This window comes from Squalius cephalus (genome assembly GCF_949319135.1).
Source record: "Squalius cephalus genome assembly, chromosome: 20".
In the NCBI taxonomy this organism is placed as follows: Eukaryota; Metazoa; Chordata; class Actinopteri; order Cypriniformes; family Leuciscidae; genus Squalius; species Squalius cephalus.
In genome coordinates, this window is record NC_137141.1 from 13,056,634 (window position 1) to 13,078,525 (window position 21,892).

The 21,892-nt window shown below is 36.1% G+C and overlaps 1 protein-coding gene across 1 annotated transcript in view; it reads right to left on the reverse strand.

Annotated features, from left to right (window-relative positions):
* The window catches only part of smyd3 (SET and MYND domain containing 3), a 192,060-nt gene extending 170,209 nt beyond the window's left edge, over positions 1–21,851 (reverse strand). Inside the window, exon 1 of the mRNA XM_079854222.1 lies at positions 21,631–21,851. Within this exon, the coding sequence (XP_079710348.1) occupies positions 21,631–21,794 (164 nt within the window). The 5' untranslated portion in view covers positions 21,795–21,851. The remainder of the gene's footprint in view (positions 1–21,630) is intronic.
* Between the last annotated feature and the right edge of the window lie 41 nt (positions 21,852–21,892).

A 21,892-nucleotide genomic window follows, 5' to 3' on the forward strand; every position in this document is an offset into this window, starting at 1 on the left:
ACATTTTTGTATAAAGATTTAAATTTCAAAATGCTGTTGCTTTTTCAACTTTCTATTTACCAAAGAATCATGAAGATTTCTGAAGGATCGTGTGACAGACTGCAGTAATGATGCTGAAAATGCAGCTTTATATCACAGGAATAAATTACATTTGAACAGTTATTTTCAATCATAATAATATTTCACAATATTATTGTTTTTACTGCATTTTGGATCAAATAAATGCAGCCTTGGTAAGCAGAAGAGACTTATTTCAAAAAATCATATCAATTAAAAGCTTTTGAACAAAAGTGTATATTTATACAATGAACACTTTAAATGTCACGACAATCTACAGTGTTAACATCTGCAAACAAATCTTTGAATGCTTTCTAACATTATGCCATCAACAGAACCCTTATGAGATCCAGAACAGTGGAGAAATCTGAGCTATCTCAATCAGACATTCATGCCGGTGGGTATATCTGCTGATTCAGCTTTGAAAGAATCAACATTATGAAAAAAACTAAATATGCACAAACAAGACACAAACAAAGAGGAACACGCTGAAATAAAGATGTTATCAAGAACAACAACCATGCAATGCCAAAGCCAAAGTCACGTTATGAAAATAAATCATTCAGGCTTATGTATATTAGAAATTCTGAACTGATGGCTGCTTTTAATTTTGACAAAGAAAAGGAAAAATTAGTCTTAGAGTAAAAGGAGCTGCATTTGACCTCTTATTTTGAGAGGTCAAGAAATAATGGCCGTTTGGTTTCCAACACACTGTAATCGGTAGACTGATCACAGCATCCTTGGCCATCTGACCAATCAGAGCAGAGTAGGCTCTCGGAAAAGAGGGGTTTAGAGAGGACGGATCCTTTATCAAACTGTTTCAGACTCTTTAAGAAAAGAGGTGATGCTGCAGTGTGTATTATGAGACAATGAAAGTGGGGTTTTTTAACGTGGATGCATGTAAACCTATAGTAGAAGACCTCCAAAGCAAAATGATGAGCCTTTAAAATAGAATAATAGGAGCCCTTTAATTGTGAAAAATTACTTTCACTTAAAAATAAAAAACTTCTGTTATTATTATTTAAGAAGATATTTTGAAGAATATATTTTAAGAATATTTTGAAGAAGCAAACAGTCAAAAACATCTTTCCGACATTCTTCAAAATATCTTCCTTAGTGTTCAGCAGAAGAAAGAAATTCATACAGGTTTGGAACAACTTGAGGGTGAGTAAATGATGACAGAATTTTCATTTTTAAGTGAACCATTCCTTTAATGTAACTAATGTTAGTGAGAGATTTCTTGACAAAGTTCAGTTAGTTTAACAAAGAAAGAATTAATAGCTAAACGGATGATGAAATAATAAGCAATGCTTAACCTTGACTTCAACTGGAAATGAAAAAAAGCGTATCCAACATGGGCCTGTGTGGACTTCTATAAAAACTGCTGATGCTTCAGAAGGTAAGAGTCATTGGTCGTAATGGAATACACAGAGTCTGGCGCTGTCCAAAACCAAAGCACAGGCTGTAAGTCACAGCACAACACAAGAGTCCTATACAGAAGCGGAGCAGCCATAAACCTGTCCTCATTACTGCACACACAAAATGAGAGGTGAGTGGAGATGAACACACAGAGAACTCATCATGATACATCAAAATAAAACACAAAATAAATACTAATACATAAATAGAAACTACTTGCTGAGCTGAATGTGCAGCTATTTCTGTATTTGGGAAAGTTATATGAGTTTTTAATGGCCAGACTCAAATCTGCAATGAAAGCAGGCACTTTGAGTCCTCATTCCTCAGAGTATTGATTTTGAGATACAGACGGTAAGTGTTTCCCGACTGATAAGAACTGGCCAGAAAAGCAGCACTCTCACATATAGCACTCTATTACACCAAAATACTGCAAAGCTGAGACTGCTCTACAGATTCATAAAAGTCATGATTAATATGCAAATTTGGCAAGGTTTGGGAATTTAATAATTGCCATATGTTTGGACGGTACAAGGCAGTGAGAAAGAGCCAGGCCTTTAATAATGATACAAAATGTCAAACGATAACACGATAATGTCTTAAATATGTCATCAAATAACCACTGATTCAATCTCACTGAATTTCACTACAAAGAAGCATGTTCTAATTTTTCCAGATGATTCTTTTCCCTCTAATAAAGCTCACATAATTTGATACAATTGTATCCCTAGCAAGCAATGTTTTATTAAAGCATTTTATCTAAGATATAATTATTTTAAATTGTCACCCAAATTATTATTTTTTTTTTTTTGGTACGGATTTGTATTGCCCTCCTGCCTTCATAATCATATACTTTCACAGCATGGTGCAATAGTTACAAATCTTGTAACCAAAAAAATAAATAAAAAATTACAGGAACAAAACCCAAACAAAAGCATATTCCTTAAAGGAGAACTCCGGTCAATTTTAACATTGAGCTCATTTTTTTGTACATTTGGAGTGCTGTCAGTACAGAGAACAACGACAAAAATCGGTGTTGCCTACACCGAGTTATTCTATTTTTAAAAGTTGCACCCTGTTGACTTCAATGGGGCAAGTACTAAACCTGCTTTTAGCCTCTTAACATCCTTGATGTGTCATTACAAGTGCACAGAAAATGTGAGTGATTCCTTCTGAGTGAACACGAGTGAGTCTGACTGCAGTAGATGTGAAAGATAAGTATAAAAATGATGTTATTTAAGCCAGCGCAAATACCTTTGTTTACATCCTGTTTTTCGGTTGAAGTCCAAAGTAGTCGATTGCCGAGTTCACGCGCATGATCATAGGTATTAAACCTATGCGTGTGAACTCTGCAATCGACTACTTTGGACTTCACCCGAAAAACAGGATGTAAACAGGTATTTGCGCTGGCTTAAATAACATCATTTTTATACATTTCTTTCACATCTACTGCAGTCAGACTCACTCGTGTTCACTCAGAAGGAATCACTCACATTTTCTGTGCACTTGTAATGACACATCAAGGATGTTAAGAGGCTAAAAGCAGGTTTAGTACTTGCCCCATTTAAGTCAACAGGGTGCAAATTTTAAAAAGAGGATAACACGGTGTAGGCAACACCGATTTTTGTCGTTGTTCTCTGTATTGACAGCACTCCAAATGTACAAAAAAATGAGCTCAATGTTAAAATTGACCGGAGTTCTCCTTTAAGGTTTGGCATATTTGAAAGTTCATTGTGTCGTAGAGAAACACTGCGCTCCAGTGGCCAGATGCTCTGACTTCAGATGCAAAAAAAATGACACTCTCATTCAGAGCTTAGAATCACCCTGCCAACAGTCCTTATGCATCCATTTTATTTTTCATTAACAACAGACAAATATCCTGAGGCGGATCTCTTTAGATCAGAACCAGCAGAGGAACGGAATCACAGCGGTATCTGCAGGGAGTCAAAAATCTGATTATCCCTATACGGCTAATGCCTAATCGGATTTCTGCATGCGGCCGAACACAAGGCAGGGTTTCTTAATTTCAAAAATTGACAATAATTCCACATAAATATGGCATCCTATCATAATCTGCAAATTATCTAACATGAGCGCTTGCAAGGATAAGTTTTCATTTTCCATGTCCACACACAAAACTGTCCTGGAATGAATGACTCTCTGCCTGTTTCCAGTCACACACCGAGAGCTATAACTAGGCAGAAAGATGAGTGTCCAGAAGATGAAGAGGAGGAGGAGGAGGAGGAGGAAGAAGAGTGTGTTCACTCACCCGCAAACACACTCCAACGGCCAGAGTGTTTAACCTCAAAGGACACAAGCTCCTCACAGCGACTCAAAGCCTGTCAGACAACACCTCTATAAATGACACTTTCTTCACTAGTCTATTCATTAAGGAAGAAAAAAATGGGAAAATGGAAGAAAATAAGATCAACAACATTTATTTATTATTATTTAAAAGCATGAATAATACTTAATGGGATAAAAAGCAAATTTGTTAAAAAATTTATTGTTTTTGATGGTGAATGTTATTGATGTGGCAAATTATATTGACACGTTGGTTCTAATTTGCATACCCGCATTATATACTAAAAGAATTTACTTAATTGATGATGGGAAAGTGCATATTTTTAAAGTCACCATAAAATCAAAAGTGCAATTCTTAATTCTTTTCAGAATATTGCAGTGTTATTTATTTATTATAAATGATTTATCCGTGCACATCTTTTCTTTTCACGTGCTCTCGTAATCTTTAATCAAAATAACTTCCCCTTCCCTTTTCTCTATTCTGGTGACGCGTTTACTGGCATTAGGGAGGGACAACCTGTCACTCACATGACACCACAACCATTCGATCAGTTCCCCCCAAAATCAAGTCCCACCCTACATTTTCTTCTCATTCAGAAGCCGTTTCACTAGTATATATGTCACAATAGAGAAGAGAAAACTACTGCACCTTCCCTGTCCTGCAGACACGTCTTACTGTACTTATATGTCCACTTAACTCAAGTGCACAATTAAGTCAAAGTCAAGCATTTGAAATGTTAAATGTCAAATGTTTTTCAGTCCTTGAACAGCATTGTCATTTTGGTATATAGCACAACACTTTATATTTGAGCTGCAAGATTCTGGATAACTTGAGAATCACAATTTATTTTTAATTAAAATAAAGATCACGACCCTCCCACGATTCTGAACAGACAACTAAATGTAGGCTAATTTACTAGAGGTTCTGACACAATGATAATTGCTGTGCTGCAGTCTATTTAAAAAATATTGAATTAATTAGATTTATTATTAAATCAGTGAATGATTCAATGACTCACTCATAAAAACCTCAGTTGTGTCATTACTGGATGGATCAGCGTTTTTTAAACGTACAGTATGGAATTTTTCGCCACTAGGGGTCGCTAACCTATTTACAATAACAAAGGCGTAGTTTGATGACACAACATTTGCTAAGAACTATGGATCTTGTCGTCAACGTCAAGCTGACCGATCTAATAATGTTTATGGATGACTGAATACATCGATGTTTTTATCATGACTGTGATATGAAGCAGTTCGGGATTGCTAAGAGACAGCTATCAGCTCCACACGCGACGCGAGTCCCGCGGATAAAAAAGGAATATGGACATTTCATTCTACAGAACTACACACAGTGCAGAACTCACTGGTCAGTTTATTAGACAAATTAAACTTGTGAGGTAACGCAGCGCTGTTTCACTTGGTCTAACATTACACTAGCACACTAAACTGCATTTGAATGTGTTCAAATTAATGTGTTAGTTTGTCTGTATGAGACTAGCAGTAAGCTAGATCAACATTAGAATAACATAGATCATATTCTAACATTGTATCATTGTTGAACTATATAACATTGATTAGTTTTATGTAAATGTGCTCACCTGTTTAATAAAGTACATGTAGGAGCGGTCGAAGTCTCAGACGTGGAGCTCTCGTTTATATATGTCTATGGGAGTGGACATATATAACCTAGTGGCGAATTTTTCGCCACTAGGTTAGCGACCCCTAGTGGCGAAAAATTCCATACTATACGTTTAAAAAACGCTGATCCATCCAGTAATGACACAACTGAGGTTTTTATGAGTGAGTCATTGAATCATTCACTGATTTAATAATAAATCTAATTAATTCAATATTTTTTAAATAGACTGCAGCACAGCAATTATCATTGTGTCAGAACCTCTGTGTAGTTCGCAATGTCTGTTTGCACGCTGTTGTTGTTTCGTTCAAACATTATGGACCATGGCAAGCAGACTTATATATTATATATATTATATATTGTCATCTCGAAAACACCGCGCTGATATTGATTCTCGTTTTAGTTCTCCTTTTTTATCCAAAGTCTGCTTGCCATGGTCCATAATGTTTGAACGAAACAACAACAGCGTGCAAACAGACATTGCGAACTACACAGTTGTCCATGTCAGTCGCTTTGGTTACTATCAGAGGGCTCTGGTTCATAGCTCTGGTTGCTATGGCAGTACGAGCGGAAACCAGGGACAACGCCGCGGATATGACGCCATTGACGGCGACAAAACGGAAATAAAGAAACGGGACGTGTCTGCGAATTAAATGACAAATTTCTCCTGGTTTGAAAGTTGTTGGAAACAGTCGGGATAATGTAAGTACACAACTAAAAAAAATATATAACATAGATATAGTGATTTTTGCTATTTTTAAAGCAAAAAAAGTTACATATTGTGCCTTTAAAGAATATAAAATTAATGATTCAATGACAAATACTTTTATTAACAGTCAGTGGTCGCCACCTACAGGCGTAATGATGCGATTGATACAATTTTAGTTTGAAGCGTCATTACTTTAAAAAAGGTGATTTGCTGTATTAAATTTTGATCGCTACCGTAGACATCAGTGTTTATATCCGAACTATAAACTTTTATTCCAGTAATTCTGAAATAATTTGGATTACTATAACACAGCAGCAGCATAGATTTGAACTTCGCTGTGATCGTACTTGTCAAAGGTTTAAAGGGATACTTCATCTATTAGCATTAAGCTTTGTATCAGAAACCTGGCAGTATTTTCGAATGACCGCGCTTCCCTCCCTCATGTCCCCCTGAGACGAGAGATTTCTGTATTGTGTGTCTGGAAAAAAACCTCAGATGACGCAAAAATAGTCATTTTGCGTCATCGGAGGCTTTTTTGGCCAGAGGCCAGAGACTACAGCCAGTAGTAGGAGCTAGTTTTGCATGTTTTCAACCCGCCCATAGGGGGATCTCACGATAAAACGGTGTCTTTTCATTTCTTCAAAACTGCCCTCTGTAACCGGTAGGCGTGGCATGGGAGTGGCTTCGTAGGGCAGCGAAGCAATTGCATTCTGGGTGTTGCTGTCTTTCATACACATGAGCCAAAAAAACATTTTCTGTCTTTTCTCAGTCTAGAAGGCACCAACTTCTAAAATTCTACTACATAAATGACCCAATTTAAATACACATTTATCTTTCCAGCGGTGAAATATCCCTTTAATAGACATCGTCAAATCGTTGTCATTTAGGAAAATGGGTGTTTAAATCAAGATCGCAATCTTTTAGCAAGAAGCTCACACACACTACCATTCAGAAGTTTGAGATCAGTAAGATTTTTATTGTCTTTAAAAAAACTCTCTTATTTGCTCACCAAGGCTGCATTTGTTTGATATAAAATACAGTAAAATTGTGAAATAGTTTTTTTCATATATTTTTAATTGTAATCATCTATCTATCTATCTATCTATCTATCTATCTATCTATCTATCTATCTATCTATCTATCTATCTATCTATCTATCTATCTATCTATCCATCTATCCATCCATCCATCCACCCACACACACACACACACACACACACACACACACACACACACACACACACACACACACACACACACACACACACACACATATATACACTGTATATATATTTATATCTTATAATCTTATACTAACTTCAAACTTTTGAAAGGTACTGTATAGATATTTAATATATAATGAATATTTTTATTCTGTTATTCTGAGACCAGCCTTATATTAGCCAGGGTCTACGGATAAAAGCTTGCAATAAACCGAATCAGAGCTGTCACGGCAAAATAAAAAGAAAAGTGGGGGAAAAGGAGCCAATAGCCACTAATCCTGGAAATGAGAAACCTGCTCAGGCACAACAGGCTGAATAATTATCAGTTCCTCAGAGCTACTGGTGCTACAGCTTACAGCAGGAATTAATTACTCAAGCACTGAAGCAGATACACAACCCTCTTCCCACACACACACACACACACACACACACACGCTAACTGTGCCAGCAGTGTACCTGTGTAAGATTAGGTCAAGACAGAAAACCTAAACTTCATCTCCTGAAATGCATGACAGGAAAGGATTTTGTCAGTGAGCTACCATGGCTTTTAATTTGATATGGCATTTGATGTGGCATATTTGTAAATTCATAGCACTAATATGAGACTGTGACCTTTCCAGGCAGAAAATCATTAGTATCACCATCATAGTGTATAATCCTATTTGTCACAACACACGACGAGTGGTGTGAATTATTAGGGAAGCCCTTCATTTGTTGTAACCACTGATTAAAAAGGAAATAAATCTTGTAGGCTCTATGACTTCATGGATTCAAAGGAGGCTTTAATTTCTTCGTGGTCTGGGGCTACAGAGACTAAAATGACAGAGATGCCATTAGGCTTGAGGGTTTTCGGCTGTAATCGAGTAAAACCTTAAACAACAAGCAAAGGAGGCTCTCGTCCTGTGATTACTGCCCCGAACAGAACGACGCTGCCTTCTTTAGCTTAGGTAAATCACACTAAAGGAAAGTTTTGTAACTAGATTTTTCATTTCAAAACTCTCTGTAATTATGCTTACAGGATTTTAGTGGTTGATATGGGAATAGAATTATTTTGTGTTTCCAAAATAAAATAATTTCACCCCCTGTGGTGAAAATCGAGCTTTTAATGTTATTTATATGTATTTGTGTTGTTTTTAATATGATTTAAGACAAGCCATGTGCAAATTCATAAGTCAACACCATTGCTGAGTATTTTCTCCTTAAAACTGCAGTGAAACAAAGACAGTCTCAAAAACGCGGTTAGAAATCGAGGGTGTTTCTGACGTCACAAACTACCCTGTAACCAATCAGGTCAATGAGTGATCGTCAACGAGTGGATCTCTGAGGTGATGTGAGTGAGTGGAGGCGGGGCTAATTTGCATATTCATAGAAGAGTGTATACTAAATGAGGCAAGGGATAGAGTTACATTCAAGCATATTTTTAATAAGTGACTAGATAAGATAGTTTGGGGTGTGAGTGTGTGCAGTTTACATTGTAGAACAAAACTAATAAAGTTTACCACAGGCTTTAGTTTACTCCTAAAATGAAAAACCCCATAGGAAAATCTCGAAGTAACCAGCGGCGAATCAGTCTTCCAGGTTCTGACGTCATACCTGCACCACTCTATTACCAAAACACGCTTGAAGCGGTTGATCAATCACAACTCAATGGCCAATCAGAGCACACTGCGCTTTTCGGAAGGAGGGGCTTCATAGAGACAGGAACTAAACATTGTTACTGACAGAATGCGAGGAGAGGTGCTGCAACAATGTAAAATATGTGAAAAAATTATGTGTTTTCTGAACATTCAAGCTTGAATATATATATATATATATATATATATATATATGTACATTTACTTGTGGATCATAATGTATTTATTTAAATTAAATGCGAATAACAACTCTGGATGTTCAGAGTGGTTTACTTACCACAATTTGAGATGTAGCGCTAGACTGTGTACACTCCAAAAGTAAAGTATTTATGGAGTTTACAAAAAAAAATCTAATAAATATTTCAGTAATGTACGTGTGCAATAGCAGCTATTTCACTGCCCAGTATACAACCCAGATGTCCAAAAACATCTCAAAAAGAGGTTTATTTAGCTCATTTAATTATTTAATTTATAATAATAAGTTAAGTGGAATTGCAATGTATCTAATATGTGAAAAATATTAAACTGGTGTGACATTGAGAATAAATTACTACAATAAAAAGGTGAAAGGAAAAAAGCTGTAGCTGAAATGGTCTTCTTGAACCTGTCTCATGCACCATAGCCTAGATCCATAAAACAATCTGATGTTTCTGTTTAAACGCTCTGGAATATCACATCCCATAATCTTATAATGAGAAGAGGCTTTCATGCCTCTGCAGGAGAAGTGCGAGTGAGCTTTTCCAGGCAGCCCAAGAAAACCTGGGCAGCATTTGTAGCCAGTGCACTCAAAATCCTTACAATTAACCCTCTCTTGGCAGGACTTCCAGCATCACTGTCAAACCTCTGCAGCTGATCCAGGTGCTCTTCACGTGTTGGTCAAAAATGACCAAATCTTTTTTTATTTTTTTATTTATGTACTATATTTTAGTTCGATAATGTTTTTTATTTCATATTTTGTATTTTTCGGGGGCTAAATTATATTTAAGCTGTATTTATAATCCATTTATTAACTTTTTGAAAATTACCTGGCTGAAAATTTAATTTCCCACTTAAACTGTCGTAAATCGTGAATGCTTTAGTTTAGAGCACAGACTTAAGTTTGATCTCTTTTCAAAGACGACACTTGGCAGATTATTGCTGAAGTGAAAAAAAGTTTAAAAAAGTGAACTAAAATAAAGTGACAGAATTTTACATTTATTGTTATAAAAAATGCACAAATATACCATTTTCAATTTATGAAATATATATTGATAAAACTGCTAGAAAATCAAAGCCATAAATCTAAACAAGTTTTGATCTTGATGTGTTAAAAAATTTGCTTTCAGTCACTCCCATTCATTTCCAATGCGGTCATTTTTGACCGCGAAAAACACAAGTGTGACTGTTTTTTTTTTTTCAGGACCATTTAACCGTTTCAAAACATGTCCATGATTTTTTTATTTATTTCACATAGCAAGTGCCAAAACCTTTACCAAGTTTCGCACTATTCCGATGAAGTAAAAAAAATAAAGAAAAAAATAAAGAAAAACTAAACAGAATGACAGAAGAGCAGCAGACGTTGAGGATAACCACAGGTTTTATTTTCCTATTGACTTTCAATCCAATCCGAGGTCAAAACGCAAGCAGTGGTGCACTATAGCGGGAGGACAAGTGTAGGACAATCCAAACATGATGCTCAACGTCACAGGTTTCTTCTATACGAGTATAGTATGATGGATGTTTTCACTAATGCATTTGCTCACGATACAATGAGTAAGTCTTGTTGCCATGGCACTTAGTGCATCATATTGAATTGAGTTCAAAGAGGTGCTGGAAAGTAATCCAACACGTCATTCATGACAAAAGTGCAGATCGATGGCATTATCCTGATCTGCCTGAGAGACCAGAGGAGAAGAAACTGTTCACCAAAAACCTGAAAGTGTGTCAAATGAACACTAGGATTAAAGTCCCTTTGTACCTTTGTAAGAAAATTACCATGTACCACACCAGGGTAATTCTACTGCAGTTCTATTACAGACCAATTTAGACAGGACAGTACAATATACAGTATACAGTACAATTTAGACAGTATATGAATATGGTACACTATCCATCCATCCATTCATCTATCCATCCATCCATCCATCCATCCATCTATCCAAGTGTTTTCTGGAGAAATAAAAACTCTAAACAGTATATATTAATATTGCCTATATTTAATCATATTTATTGGTTATATTATCTTTATTTTATTTAGTTTTAAAAGTTTTAAACTTAAAAAAAAATAAAAAGTAAAAAATTATAAACGCAACACTCTTGTTTTTGCCCCCATTTTTCATGAGCTGAACTCAAAGATCTAAGACTATGTACACAAAAGGCCTATTTCTCTCAAATATTGTTCACAAATCTGTCAAAATATGTGTTAGTGAGCACTTCTCCTTTGCCGAGATAATCCATCCACCTCACAGGTGTGGAATATCAAGATGCTGATTAGACAGCATGATTATTGCACAGGTGTGCCTTAGGCTGGCCACAATAAAAGGCCACTCTAAAATGTGCCTTTAATTATTTAAAAATAATTAAAGTGCTTTCTGAGGGACGATAACTATAACTGTAGCATTAAAAGCAAGACAATCCTATAAAATAATAATCAAATTTTACAGAAATCAAATGCTGGTGACATACACACACACACACACACACACATATTTATATATATATATATATATATATATATATATATATATATATATATATATATATATATATATATATATAATATTGTGTTTATGTATGTATGTATGTAAATGTGTATATAAGAAAAAAATGCAACTTGTTTCTGTGGATTAAACTGACACCAGCAAGCTGGGCTTTAAACACTCATGTTTGGCTTTCATGTCACGCTTTGTGTTTACAGCACTCTAATCAATCTTAGATACTCACGTTTCACGGCTGGCGTTTCATCAAATAGGCCTGTCTGTTATGGCTAATGCATCAATAAATTATGCATTCATGAATTTATAGAAAGATCTACACCGCAGAAATGCTGCACATGCACAAAACTTTAGATTGTTTGCCTTCTAATTCCGTAACAAATGATTCAAGAACAGATGTTTCCTGACAAAACTGCACAGAACGAACCAGTGAAGTTAATATGCTGCGACGGAGCCGCTGGTTCACAGATAGTATACAGGAAGAGAGGTCTGAAAACGAGGAGCGTCGCTCCGTGAGAACAGATGGCGGATTTAAAGAACAGGCACAGACGGAAAGCATCAAAGCAACTGGTGACCAGTGACCTGCACTGCAAAAATGGCTCCATTCTGCTTTACAGGCACATTTTCAGTAAAGTCACATGTGAAAGACATCTGAAATGGAACCAACTATTTTGATAGCCACATATTAGCAAGGCATCAAAGAGCACAGGAAGGTGCGATAAGACAGAACCATTTCACTGATAAAACATGAAAAGCCTTTGAAAAAAGCCTAGCTACGAATTTCTTCACGATTTAGGTGTGCATACAACTTCATGCAAACCCATAACCCATATCATTAAAGACTTAAAATCCATAGACACCTATTCTGTACAGACCCAACATGCATAATTACCCCACATAACACACCTCTAGTCATCCTCTATCATAAAAGGAGGCTGTAATGGTTTGTTTATTTGCTGGACACATGCTGGGACGGGGAGGAACACATTAACCAACTCCTTAATGTTTCCACCCACAGTCATTTGTGCTCATTAGAAATAAACAGACATTCAAGAGAGGCGAGTATAGCAATTACCCTCATCTTTGATGTTGCCCTAATTCATTTTAAAATGCCCCTCTTGGTTTCTCAAATAAATAAACCCAAGTGATTTGCTTTTGAAGCAAGCGGCTCTCTACGATTCCCCCTCTTTGCTCCCAGCAAAGAAATGTTTTTTTGTTTTTTTTTAACTGTATGACATCTTATTCTGTATGTGTTGGCTATAGTAGATTGTAGTAAGACATCTCACAACAGAGCTGAATTTTTATATATCTATATATATATATACACACACTTTATAAAGCTGTTAAAATTGTTAACATGCAAACAGATGCATTTTTTATTCTGAAATGTATTTTTATGCCCTCTGGTGCTTTAAAATGAATGTGATTTCAGCATGACTCCTGGCTACTGTAATTGAAAATGAGTGGTTCAATAGGGAAGCAGTCATGCATTACACACTGTTTACTTTGCCTTCAACCAAGGTCAAGATATATTGCATTTCATCACCAGGGTGTAATTGTCCCAACATGCCGTTGAAGGATATGACACATGCTGCAAGAGTGACAGTGGAAAATAGGCTTTAATTATTTTGCACTGAAAGCCCATTACAAATCATGCACAAGTCTTTACTAAAGCAATGCATCTTATGGTCTCTGAATTATTCCTGAGAAATCTAATTCATCTTACATAGCAGGTACACCATATTAACCTTTGCGGTACGATATTCATCTTAATGCATAAGCTTATGCTGTATCGCGGACCTCATTACTCCGAAATTAAGCCCAAGAGAGCAAGTCTACAGCATCTGTTGCATTGCTATCAGTAGAATAGCATAAAACAGCAGTTTCATCTATCATGGTTAGGGACAGAAAATGCTATGACACAACATCAATGTCATGCATCTGAAGGATTCTCAAGACAGGAGTCAGAAGTATGACTAATATTGATTCATATTTAGCTCATTCATGTCATTAACAATTAAAACATGCATCAACCCTGCTAGAGCCATGGCTTAGTAGTTAGCAGCACATGTACATAATGAGCCCCGGGTGCTCATGCGGGTGATACGAGTTATAATCAGGCTCATTACATTTCACATTCAAATTCTCATAAATATAATATTCGTAAATACACTGCCTGGACAAAACAAATGTCGCTTTTTGGATTTAAATAGGCAACTGCTTAAGAGTCTATGATTGGGTCATTAATGCAGTGATTATTGTGTTTGTAGCATGTTATATGTTTGGCAACAGTTCTTCTAACCCTAATTGATGGAGTGTGTAGCTTTTCATTTCTTAAACAACCATGTAGGAAGACACATCATGGTCATATTTTCAGGATGACAATGTCAAGATGAATGAAGAAGAATTGGCACTTCTGAGTCCAGACCTTAAATTCATTGAGAGTCTTTGGGATGTGCTGGTGGAGACTTTACAGAGTGCTGGACTGTAAATACAAGATCTTGACCAAAAAATTATGCACTTGATGGAAATAACATCACAACATTTATTTCCATCAAGAGGTGTATCAGTTTGCATCAAATGAAAAGCTACACACTCCATCAGTTAGGTTTAGAAGAACTGTTGCCAAACATATAACATGCTAGAAACATAATAATCACTGCAATAATGATCCAATCATAGACTCTTAAGCATTTGCCAATTTAAATCCAAACGGCAACTTTTTTTTTTTTTTTTTTTTTTTCTGGCTGGGCAGTGTACGTTCACATAATGTTAAAGATTTATATTTCAAATAAATGCTGTTTAGTGAACTTCATCAAAGAATCCTAAAAAGAAAAAGTATAATGGTTTAAAGTTTTCAAACCAAAAAGGTTATCAACTTTGATAATAAGAACCATTGTTCATAATTGAGCACCAATAATAATTCCTAATAATTGAGCAGCAAATCAGCATATTAGAATGATTTCTGAAGGATCATGTGACACTGAAAACTGGAGTATAAAAAAGCAATTCATAAAAGTAATCTATTGTTTAAAACAGCCGATGATCAGTGCCGATTATATCCTGTCAATCAACAGGGGGCAGAAAAACGTGTCAGACTGCAACTAACACTGTGTGAAAAAAAATGTCTCGTGTTGAATTTAGTTCTGTCAACGTTAACGCAACAATAACGCATTAGCAGTTAAAAAACAATAGTAGCCGCGTTTCCATTACCCTTCAAATTGCGCAAATTGAAATTGTGAATTGAATATAGCCTACGCCCAATGGAAACATGTCAATTTCGCAAAATCGCAAAAAAGTTTTTACGCTCACATGAGGTGGTTTTTCGGCCAATTCGAAAAAGAAACATTTCGAAAAACTGCAATGGAAACAGTTTTTGCGCATTTACAGTAACTTGACGCGGTATGTTTGGACAGAATACGAGACAGAGTTCTTTATTAAATTCATATAAGGCGAAAGAATTACAGGAATAATGGATTCTAAACCTCAAATAAATGCCACAATCAAGACCTCGAAGCAGGGAGAAACACCTCATATGTGCCGCTCACAAGCAAGGGTCGTTCCTACCATTAATGCTTGGAAAATACACATATCTCCTTCGATTAATAATAATGGCTAGTGCAGTGGCTGGGATATAGCCTAGTACATAAACCTACCAACGTCATGGTTTTTGGAATGATTTTACTTATCGCGAGAGGAAAAAATTAAGTTTTAGTCGCAACATCGGTTAATGGAAACGCCGTCATTTCGCAATAGTTTTTTTGTCGACATTTAGAAGAAAAAAAAAAAATCGCAAAAGTTTTGCGCAAATCTGTAATGGTTTTCCTACACCAAACATTATTTGTAGCGCCTTCCATTCAATAATTGCAAAGAGCTTTTGCTCTGTTACTTCTGATAAGAAACAATGTCTCAGCTTTCAAATTTTGTTCAATTTATCACAAAATTCAAACAATAAATGGCATTTTGATGCTCTTAAATGTGACGTGACAGATCGCTGTAGCGCCTCAGTTCAAGCAGCAGCACGGAGTGCAAGTCTTTTCTTCCACTTTAATGGAAGTTATTAACATCAGAAGGTATGTTGAAAAATACAGTAAAACTTTCAAAATGAATCATGTTTCATGTAATCGCTCAATTAGTGTTTCAACCGCGAAAAGATGTCAATAAAACAGCTTGTGAACAACCTTGCATTTCATCAAGAAAGGTATCCAATATTCATAGTTTGTTAGTTAGAAATAAAAAAAAACCACACTTGTCAGGATTATGTTTTGTCTATGTGCCAGTTTGTTCCCTGGGTTAATGATTCCGTTCACCTGTTGTTCTAACTCATTAGCTCCTCTGTTTATTTAAGTCCTGTGTTCATTCAGTTCTTTGTTGGATGTGTGTTGGATTTTTGGATTAAAGACTGTTTGAGTGAGTTATTGGTCTTTGTGAGCATACTGAAGCAGCCAAGCGTAACAACCTTATTTACTGACCTTATTTATCAAAGCTTATTTACTGTTTGAATAAATTTGTCATGAAGACAAGTGTTTATGAAAACTACTTATGTGCAACATTAAGTACAAACATAGGCCTACAAACATTTTCAGTTTGTATTTGAGTGTATTGTAGGCCTATCTGAAAATAAATAGCAGTTGAATATAATAGGTTGATCTCTGTTAATGTTAACCTCTAATATTATAGCAATGTACAAAATTATAGGGTTTCCTGTAGTTTACAGCATTATTTGGGAGAGGATTTTTTTTCTCTAAAGAAAAGCAAACTATTGGTATAGTCGTGGCCGTATTACCACCTCAGGTGTGCATTATTTTTCTAATAATTCAAGCAATTATTCCGCTTATCCTACGGTTACCACACCCCACGACATTGTTCAGAGATGATGTATTTCAAGATGTTTGACGGGTTTTTTTCTTACGCATATAATCCCAAACATCCGTTACTAATTCCAAAATATAATTTAGCTTTTTAAGTTGCCAAACTATTTTACTGATAAAATCGTCAGAGTAGCGCTCAGTACTGTATGTATGTGTGTGTGTGTGTGTGTGTGGTTGAGTGGGAGAGAGAGAGCGCGATAAAGAGAGATATGTGATTTTCTATAATAATAACTAATACATGCATAATACATAATAAAACGTAATTTTGTGACAAAAAACTTAGATATAGTAGACAATAGGATAAAAACAACAAATTATTTCCATTTGCTGTAGTTGTGGGTTTTGCTGTTGTAGGGTATAAAGACCTTTGAAATAACTGCAATTATCTGGCGAAGTGATATGGAATTGTAATGCGGTCAAGAACTGCCTGGAACTACTTTAGCAGTGCATTTCCCCTGAAAATAATTGCACACCTTAAAGGAACACGACCGACTTTTTGGAACTTAAGCTTATTCACCGTCTCACCCAGAGTTAGATAAGTCCATACATACACTTCTCATCTCCGTGCGTGCCGTAACTCTGTCTGACGCACCCACCGCTAGCCTAGCTTTAGCACAAATACAAGAGGTAAACGGCTCCAGCTAGCATACTGCTCCCAATAAGTGACAAAATAACGCCAACATTTTCCTATTTACATGTTGTGATTTGTATAGTAAAAGCGTGTGCAAATAACAAGGTCACATGAGACACAGCCATCTTCTAACCATATACATACTGGGAACTATATTCACAGAAGGCGAAGCACTGCTACTTCAGCGGAGTGATTTACTCCAACTCTGAGCGAACTCTCTGCTCCTCACCACGGGGCTTCTCAGGTGCTGCGAGCAAATCACTCCGCAGAAGTAGCAGTGCTTTGCCTGCTGAGAATATAGTTCCCAGTATGTATGTATAGTTCCCAGTGACTGTAAAAATGAAATATATATTGTATATATTGAAATATAAGGTATCTATTGAAATAGTATTTTGATTCCAACATCTATAAAGATTTACAGCGCTCATTTCTGAACACTGTAAAATAAATGCTTTGAGCTCTGTGACAGCACAAGCATCTTTCAGCTTATTCAGTGCTGCACTGAGGGAGCATTACAATACCGAGCTCTTCTGAGCGGATTATTAACGTTCTGTTTCCATGGCGTTTCTTTTCATCCACAGTGTTCTCCTGGGTGAGTCCATGCAGACGGCTCTCTATAGATGAGCCAGGTTATCAGCAGGACTGAAGCACTAATCCCCGGCCAGAAATGACTGTCTTCTGAGCCTGTTTGTCTTCCTTTCTCCCTCCCTCTCAAGTGGAAAGATCCACTCCACAAGGTCACGCTCAGAAAAGCATTGAGCAGGAGTCAGGAAAATGACATACCTGAAATATGATGAACGGCCGCCCCAACCAGCCAGACGGCAAAAAAACAGATGGCAATTAATACCTCAACAGGGAATAGATGAATAAACGAGAGCAGAAGGAGGGAGAGAACCAGAAAAAGAGCGAGAATGGATACCTCAGGGTGTGTGTGTGTTTACTCCAGAACATGACACTAAAAACAAGTGCATGCCACGGGAGAATTATCATAACCTCATTTAAAAATAAATTAATAAATAAAGTAGGCCTACTTAAATTACCTGCGAGAAATATTTGATGTTCTGTGACAGACTCTTTGGAGTCAAACCGACACAGAAATGTCAACAAATGACGGCTCTATCACAAACAGACATTTCATCTTTTAGACCTGAGGTGATGACATACACTTCTGTAAATATATACAATATAAATGATCCAATCTTTCGTTCATCATATAGGTGTATAAAATACATCCAAGTGTAATTATAAAAAAAAAGTTAGGCTATTCATTTAATTATTGTGAACTGTCATATTAAAAGTACTAAACTGCGTGATAAAGGTCTGTTGCGCTGTTTAATATAAAAATAGAAAGATAAACATAATTTGGTTATATTTTATATGTGTATTTGTTCCTAATACACATGAAATAGAGAAGAGAACCACTGTTAAATGACTCTACAAGCACCCTGATAATGTGATTATAATGAGATTTACCCCATGTAAACACAATACTTCGAATCAAATTGATGCGATTAAGCTCATAATAGGAAATTTAGTGGCATATACTGATTAATCATAATCATAATAAATAAATAAATAATTTAATCGCGAGATAGTGAGGAAAACATTCCACTGTAAGTTAAATTAATTAGATATTACATGCAATTTGGTAGTACAACAAATTGTTAAAGTGTAATTTTATTGGTGCAAAGATGAGTAGGCTATGTGTATTTTGTACAACATTTGCAACTGCTTTTTGTCACTTAATAAGAAGCACCACAATTTTAAATGGTGTCTTCTGTTACTTACTGACATTTAGAAGTTCATTTTAAAATGCTAAGTATTGAAATAAAGCTCTGTAAACACTTGTGTGTCTCAACGGGTAATCAAAAGTTCTACACACACTTGCAGTCTTCACGTCTACTTGAACACTTGGGCCGAATACAGGAAATACGTCATGCAAGTAGACAAGTGGTCAAGTGTAAAGACTGCAAGTGTGGGTATTTGGAAAGGCCCTCTGAAGTGTGCATATGATGGCCACTTTACTTTCCCATGAGGTCACAGGAGAAGTTTTGTGAATGACGCTGGTAGGTCACACACACACACTCACACTATAGACCATAGACCAATTAAGGGCTACTATACGAAGGACGCTTGAGGGTTAAGTGTACAGCCCTACTTTTGATTTAGTCATCCACAATTTTCCACATTTTGTGACATTCCGAGTTTAGATTTTTCTGACTGCGATTTCATCTGCATTTTCCGCATCGCGGAAATCACAGGGCCCTAAGAAACTCTTTAGACATAAGCAAGTAAAAAACAACCTACCAACCACCACAACACCCAATAACCATTCATTATATAGCATTTATGCATTTGGCCAAAGCAACTTATAAGGCAAAAAGGATTCCAGAGAACTGAGTAATAATTCTGTACAAATACCACATTTTCACTCATATACAGAAACAATATCAACATTTAGGCACTCTCTGCTGAGGTCTACTGATTTTCTCGACACACACACACCATCCATGAGCATTTGTCGGCATTGAGAGTTTTATAGATTGATTCTAATAAAGTGTCAGAGATGATCAGGCATGTAAAGCTGGTGTGAATTAAATCACAGCACATCTGCTAGAAATCTCATTACAGCATCATCCTACACACTCTTTCTCCTCGGCGAGGGGGAAATTACACCACTGAAAATGAAAATACAGTACGTGTCTAAAATGAATTGCAAAGATGACAACAAACAAGCCTAGACCGCTGGATCACAAGAAGAAACCTTCAACAAAATGACTTCTGACTGTGATATTTGGGAAGGTGATGAAAACACTCTCAACAGCTGCTCTCTCCAGAACAAACTTCTGTTTTTCTGATGCACAACATAGAAAAGCCAGGCTTATATAATTTGAATCCAGTGTGTATTTGGAGCAGATTAATGCTTAGCTGTTCTGTTGGTGCAACTTGAGTAAACTGGTAAATTAGTTCTGACTCAGTGGTAATTGGTTTCTGTGAACTTCACTGATCATATATCCGTTCTCTAGGCCATGTTACACAATGCACTCATCTATGTCACCTTAAAAAAAGAGATAAAGAAGCTACGTTCACAATAGAATACTTGTGTGTACTCCATATTGTGCAGTATAAACTAAATAGTACTAAAAACAAACAGTTTGTTTTCAACAAAGGGTGATACAGTTTGCATTATGTAATAATCCATAATTTTGATTCAAATCTTATAACCATCTTAACTCAAACTCTTGATATTCAAAAAAATAATGAGTCAAAACCATAAAAACTTAGGGACCAATTCTCACTATTAACTATGACTTTTGTCTCAAACTCCTAATTAGGCTACTGCTTAGGTAGTTATTAAGTTTAGGTATTGGTTAGGATTAAGGGATGTAGAATATGGTCGTGGATTAATATGTGCTTTATACGTACTAATAAATAGCCAATATCCTAGTAATATGCATGCTAATAAGCAACCAGTTAATGGTAAGAACTGGACCCTAAACTAAAGTGTTATCAAGCATATATAATACTTGAAATTGTTCAAATATTTGTTATATAAAATGAATTTATGTATTATCTCCGGATATGAATTCTGCATCATCAAAATGAAAAGGAAGTTCAAATCAAGCAGATTATTAGATGTATATTCTATGCATACAGAAAATAGTACAGTATATTATATACTGCAGGAAAATAGTAGGACATTCTGAACATAGTTACTGTAAACCTCACACTGTCACAGCTGTAAAAAAAGAAAGAAAAACTATCCTCAAAAGCAGCATAAAACACATTATATATTGAAAAACGGCCCAAACTAGTATTTAAATAATAATAAATAAATAAAAATTCACTGCTAAAACTAATTTATCCATTGAATACGCAGTGAAAATCAATTGATCCTGCCAATTAATCGAGAGTTGAAATTTGCTGAAATTGCCGTCGCCAAAAGTAAACTTTGTGCATATTAGCTAGGGCTATTTTTCTTCTCCAAAGGGGGGACTTTAGATAGTCTTTATGCAATATATTATTTAATCCTAGGTATGTAAACAGCGTCATTTCGCACTCATTTAGTTGACCAACAAAAAACAAAAGTCCATCATGTAAATTAATTCAAGGTGCAGCAACATCAGAGAAAGAGCAGCAGCGCCTCCTGGAGGTCAAACTCAGCGATGTCATGCATTACACTTGTATTGGCATTTTGCGAACTCTTTATTTCATATTCACGAAAACATTATCATATGACAGAAGAGGAGCATAAAGACCGACTGTTGCTAAAAGCATTTTACCCTTACAAAATGATGCTATACCATGGTACTTTGGAACATACTATGGTACTGAAGAGCGTGCACTGTGGTATTTACATAAATGGTGCTCCAAAATAATTGTATGGCATCGCGTACCATGTCTAAAAAACACAGAAGTGCCACAGTGCATGTTCGAAAAATTGTGTTCTTACCTCTTGAGACAACTTTGGCAGGTGGTTTTCAAGAAATCCTTGGCTATGCAGAATGCAAACGGCTCGCATGAATGGATCACTTCACCGGGTTTGACTCCACGCAGAGCACGCAAACCATTTCCTTTACCCTCACTGACAAACCGCTCTATATTCACATCCATCATAACAATATCACCCACACTGACCGTCCATGTGTCTACATACAGTACATACACATTATGAAAGCCCTGTTTGTATTCATGACAGTCAACTTGACACGGCA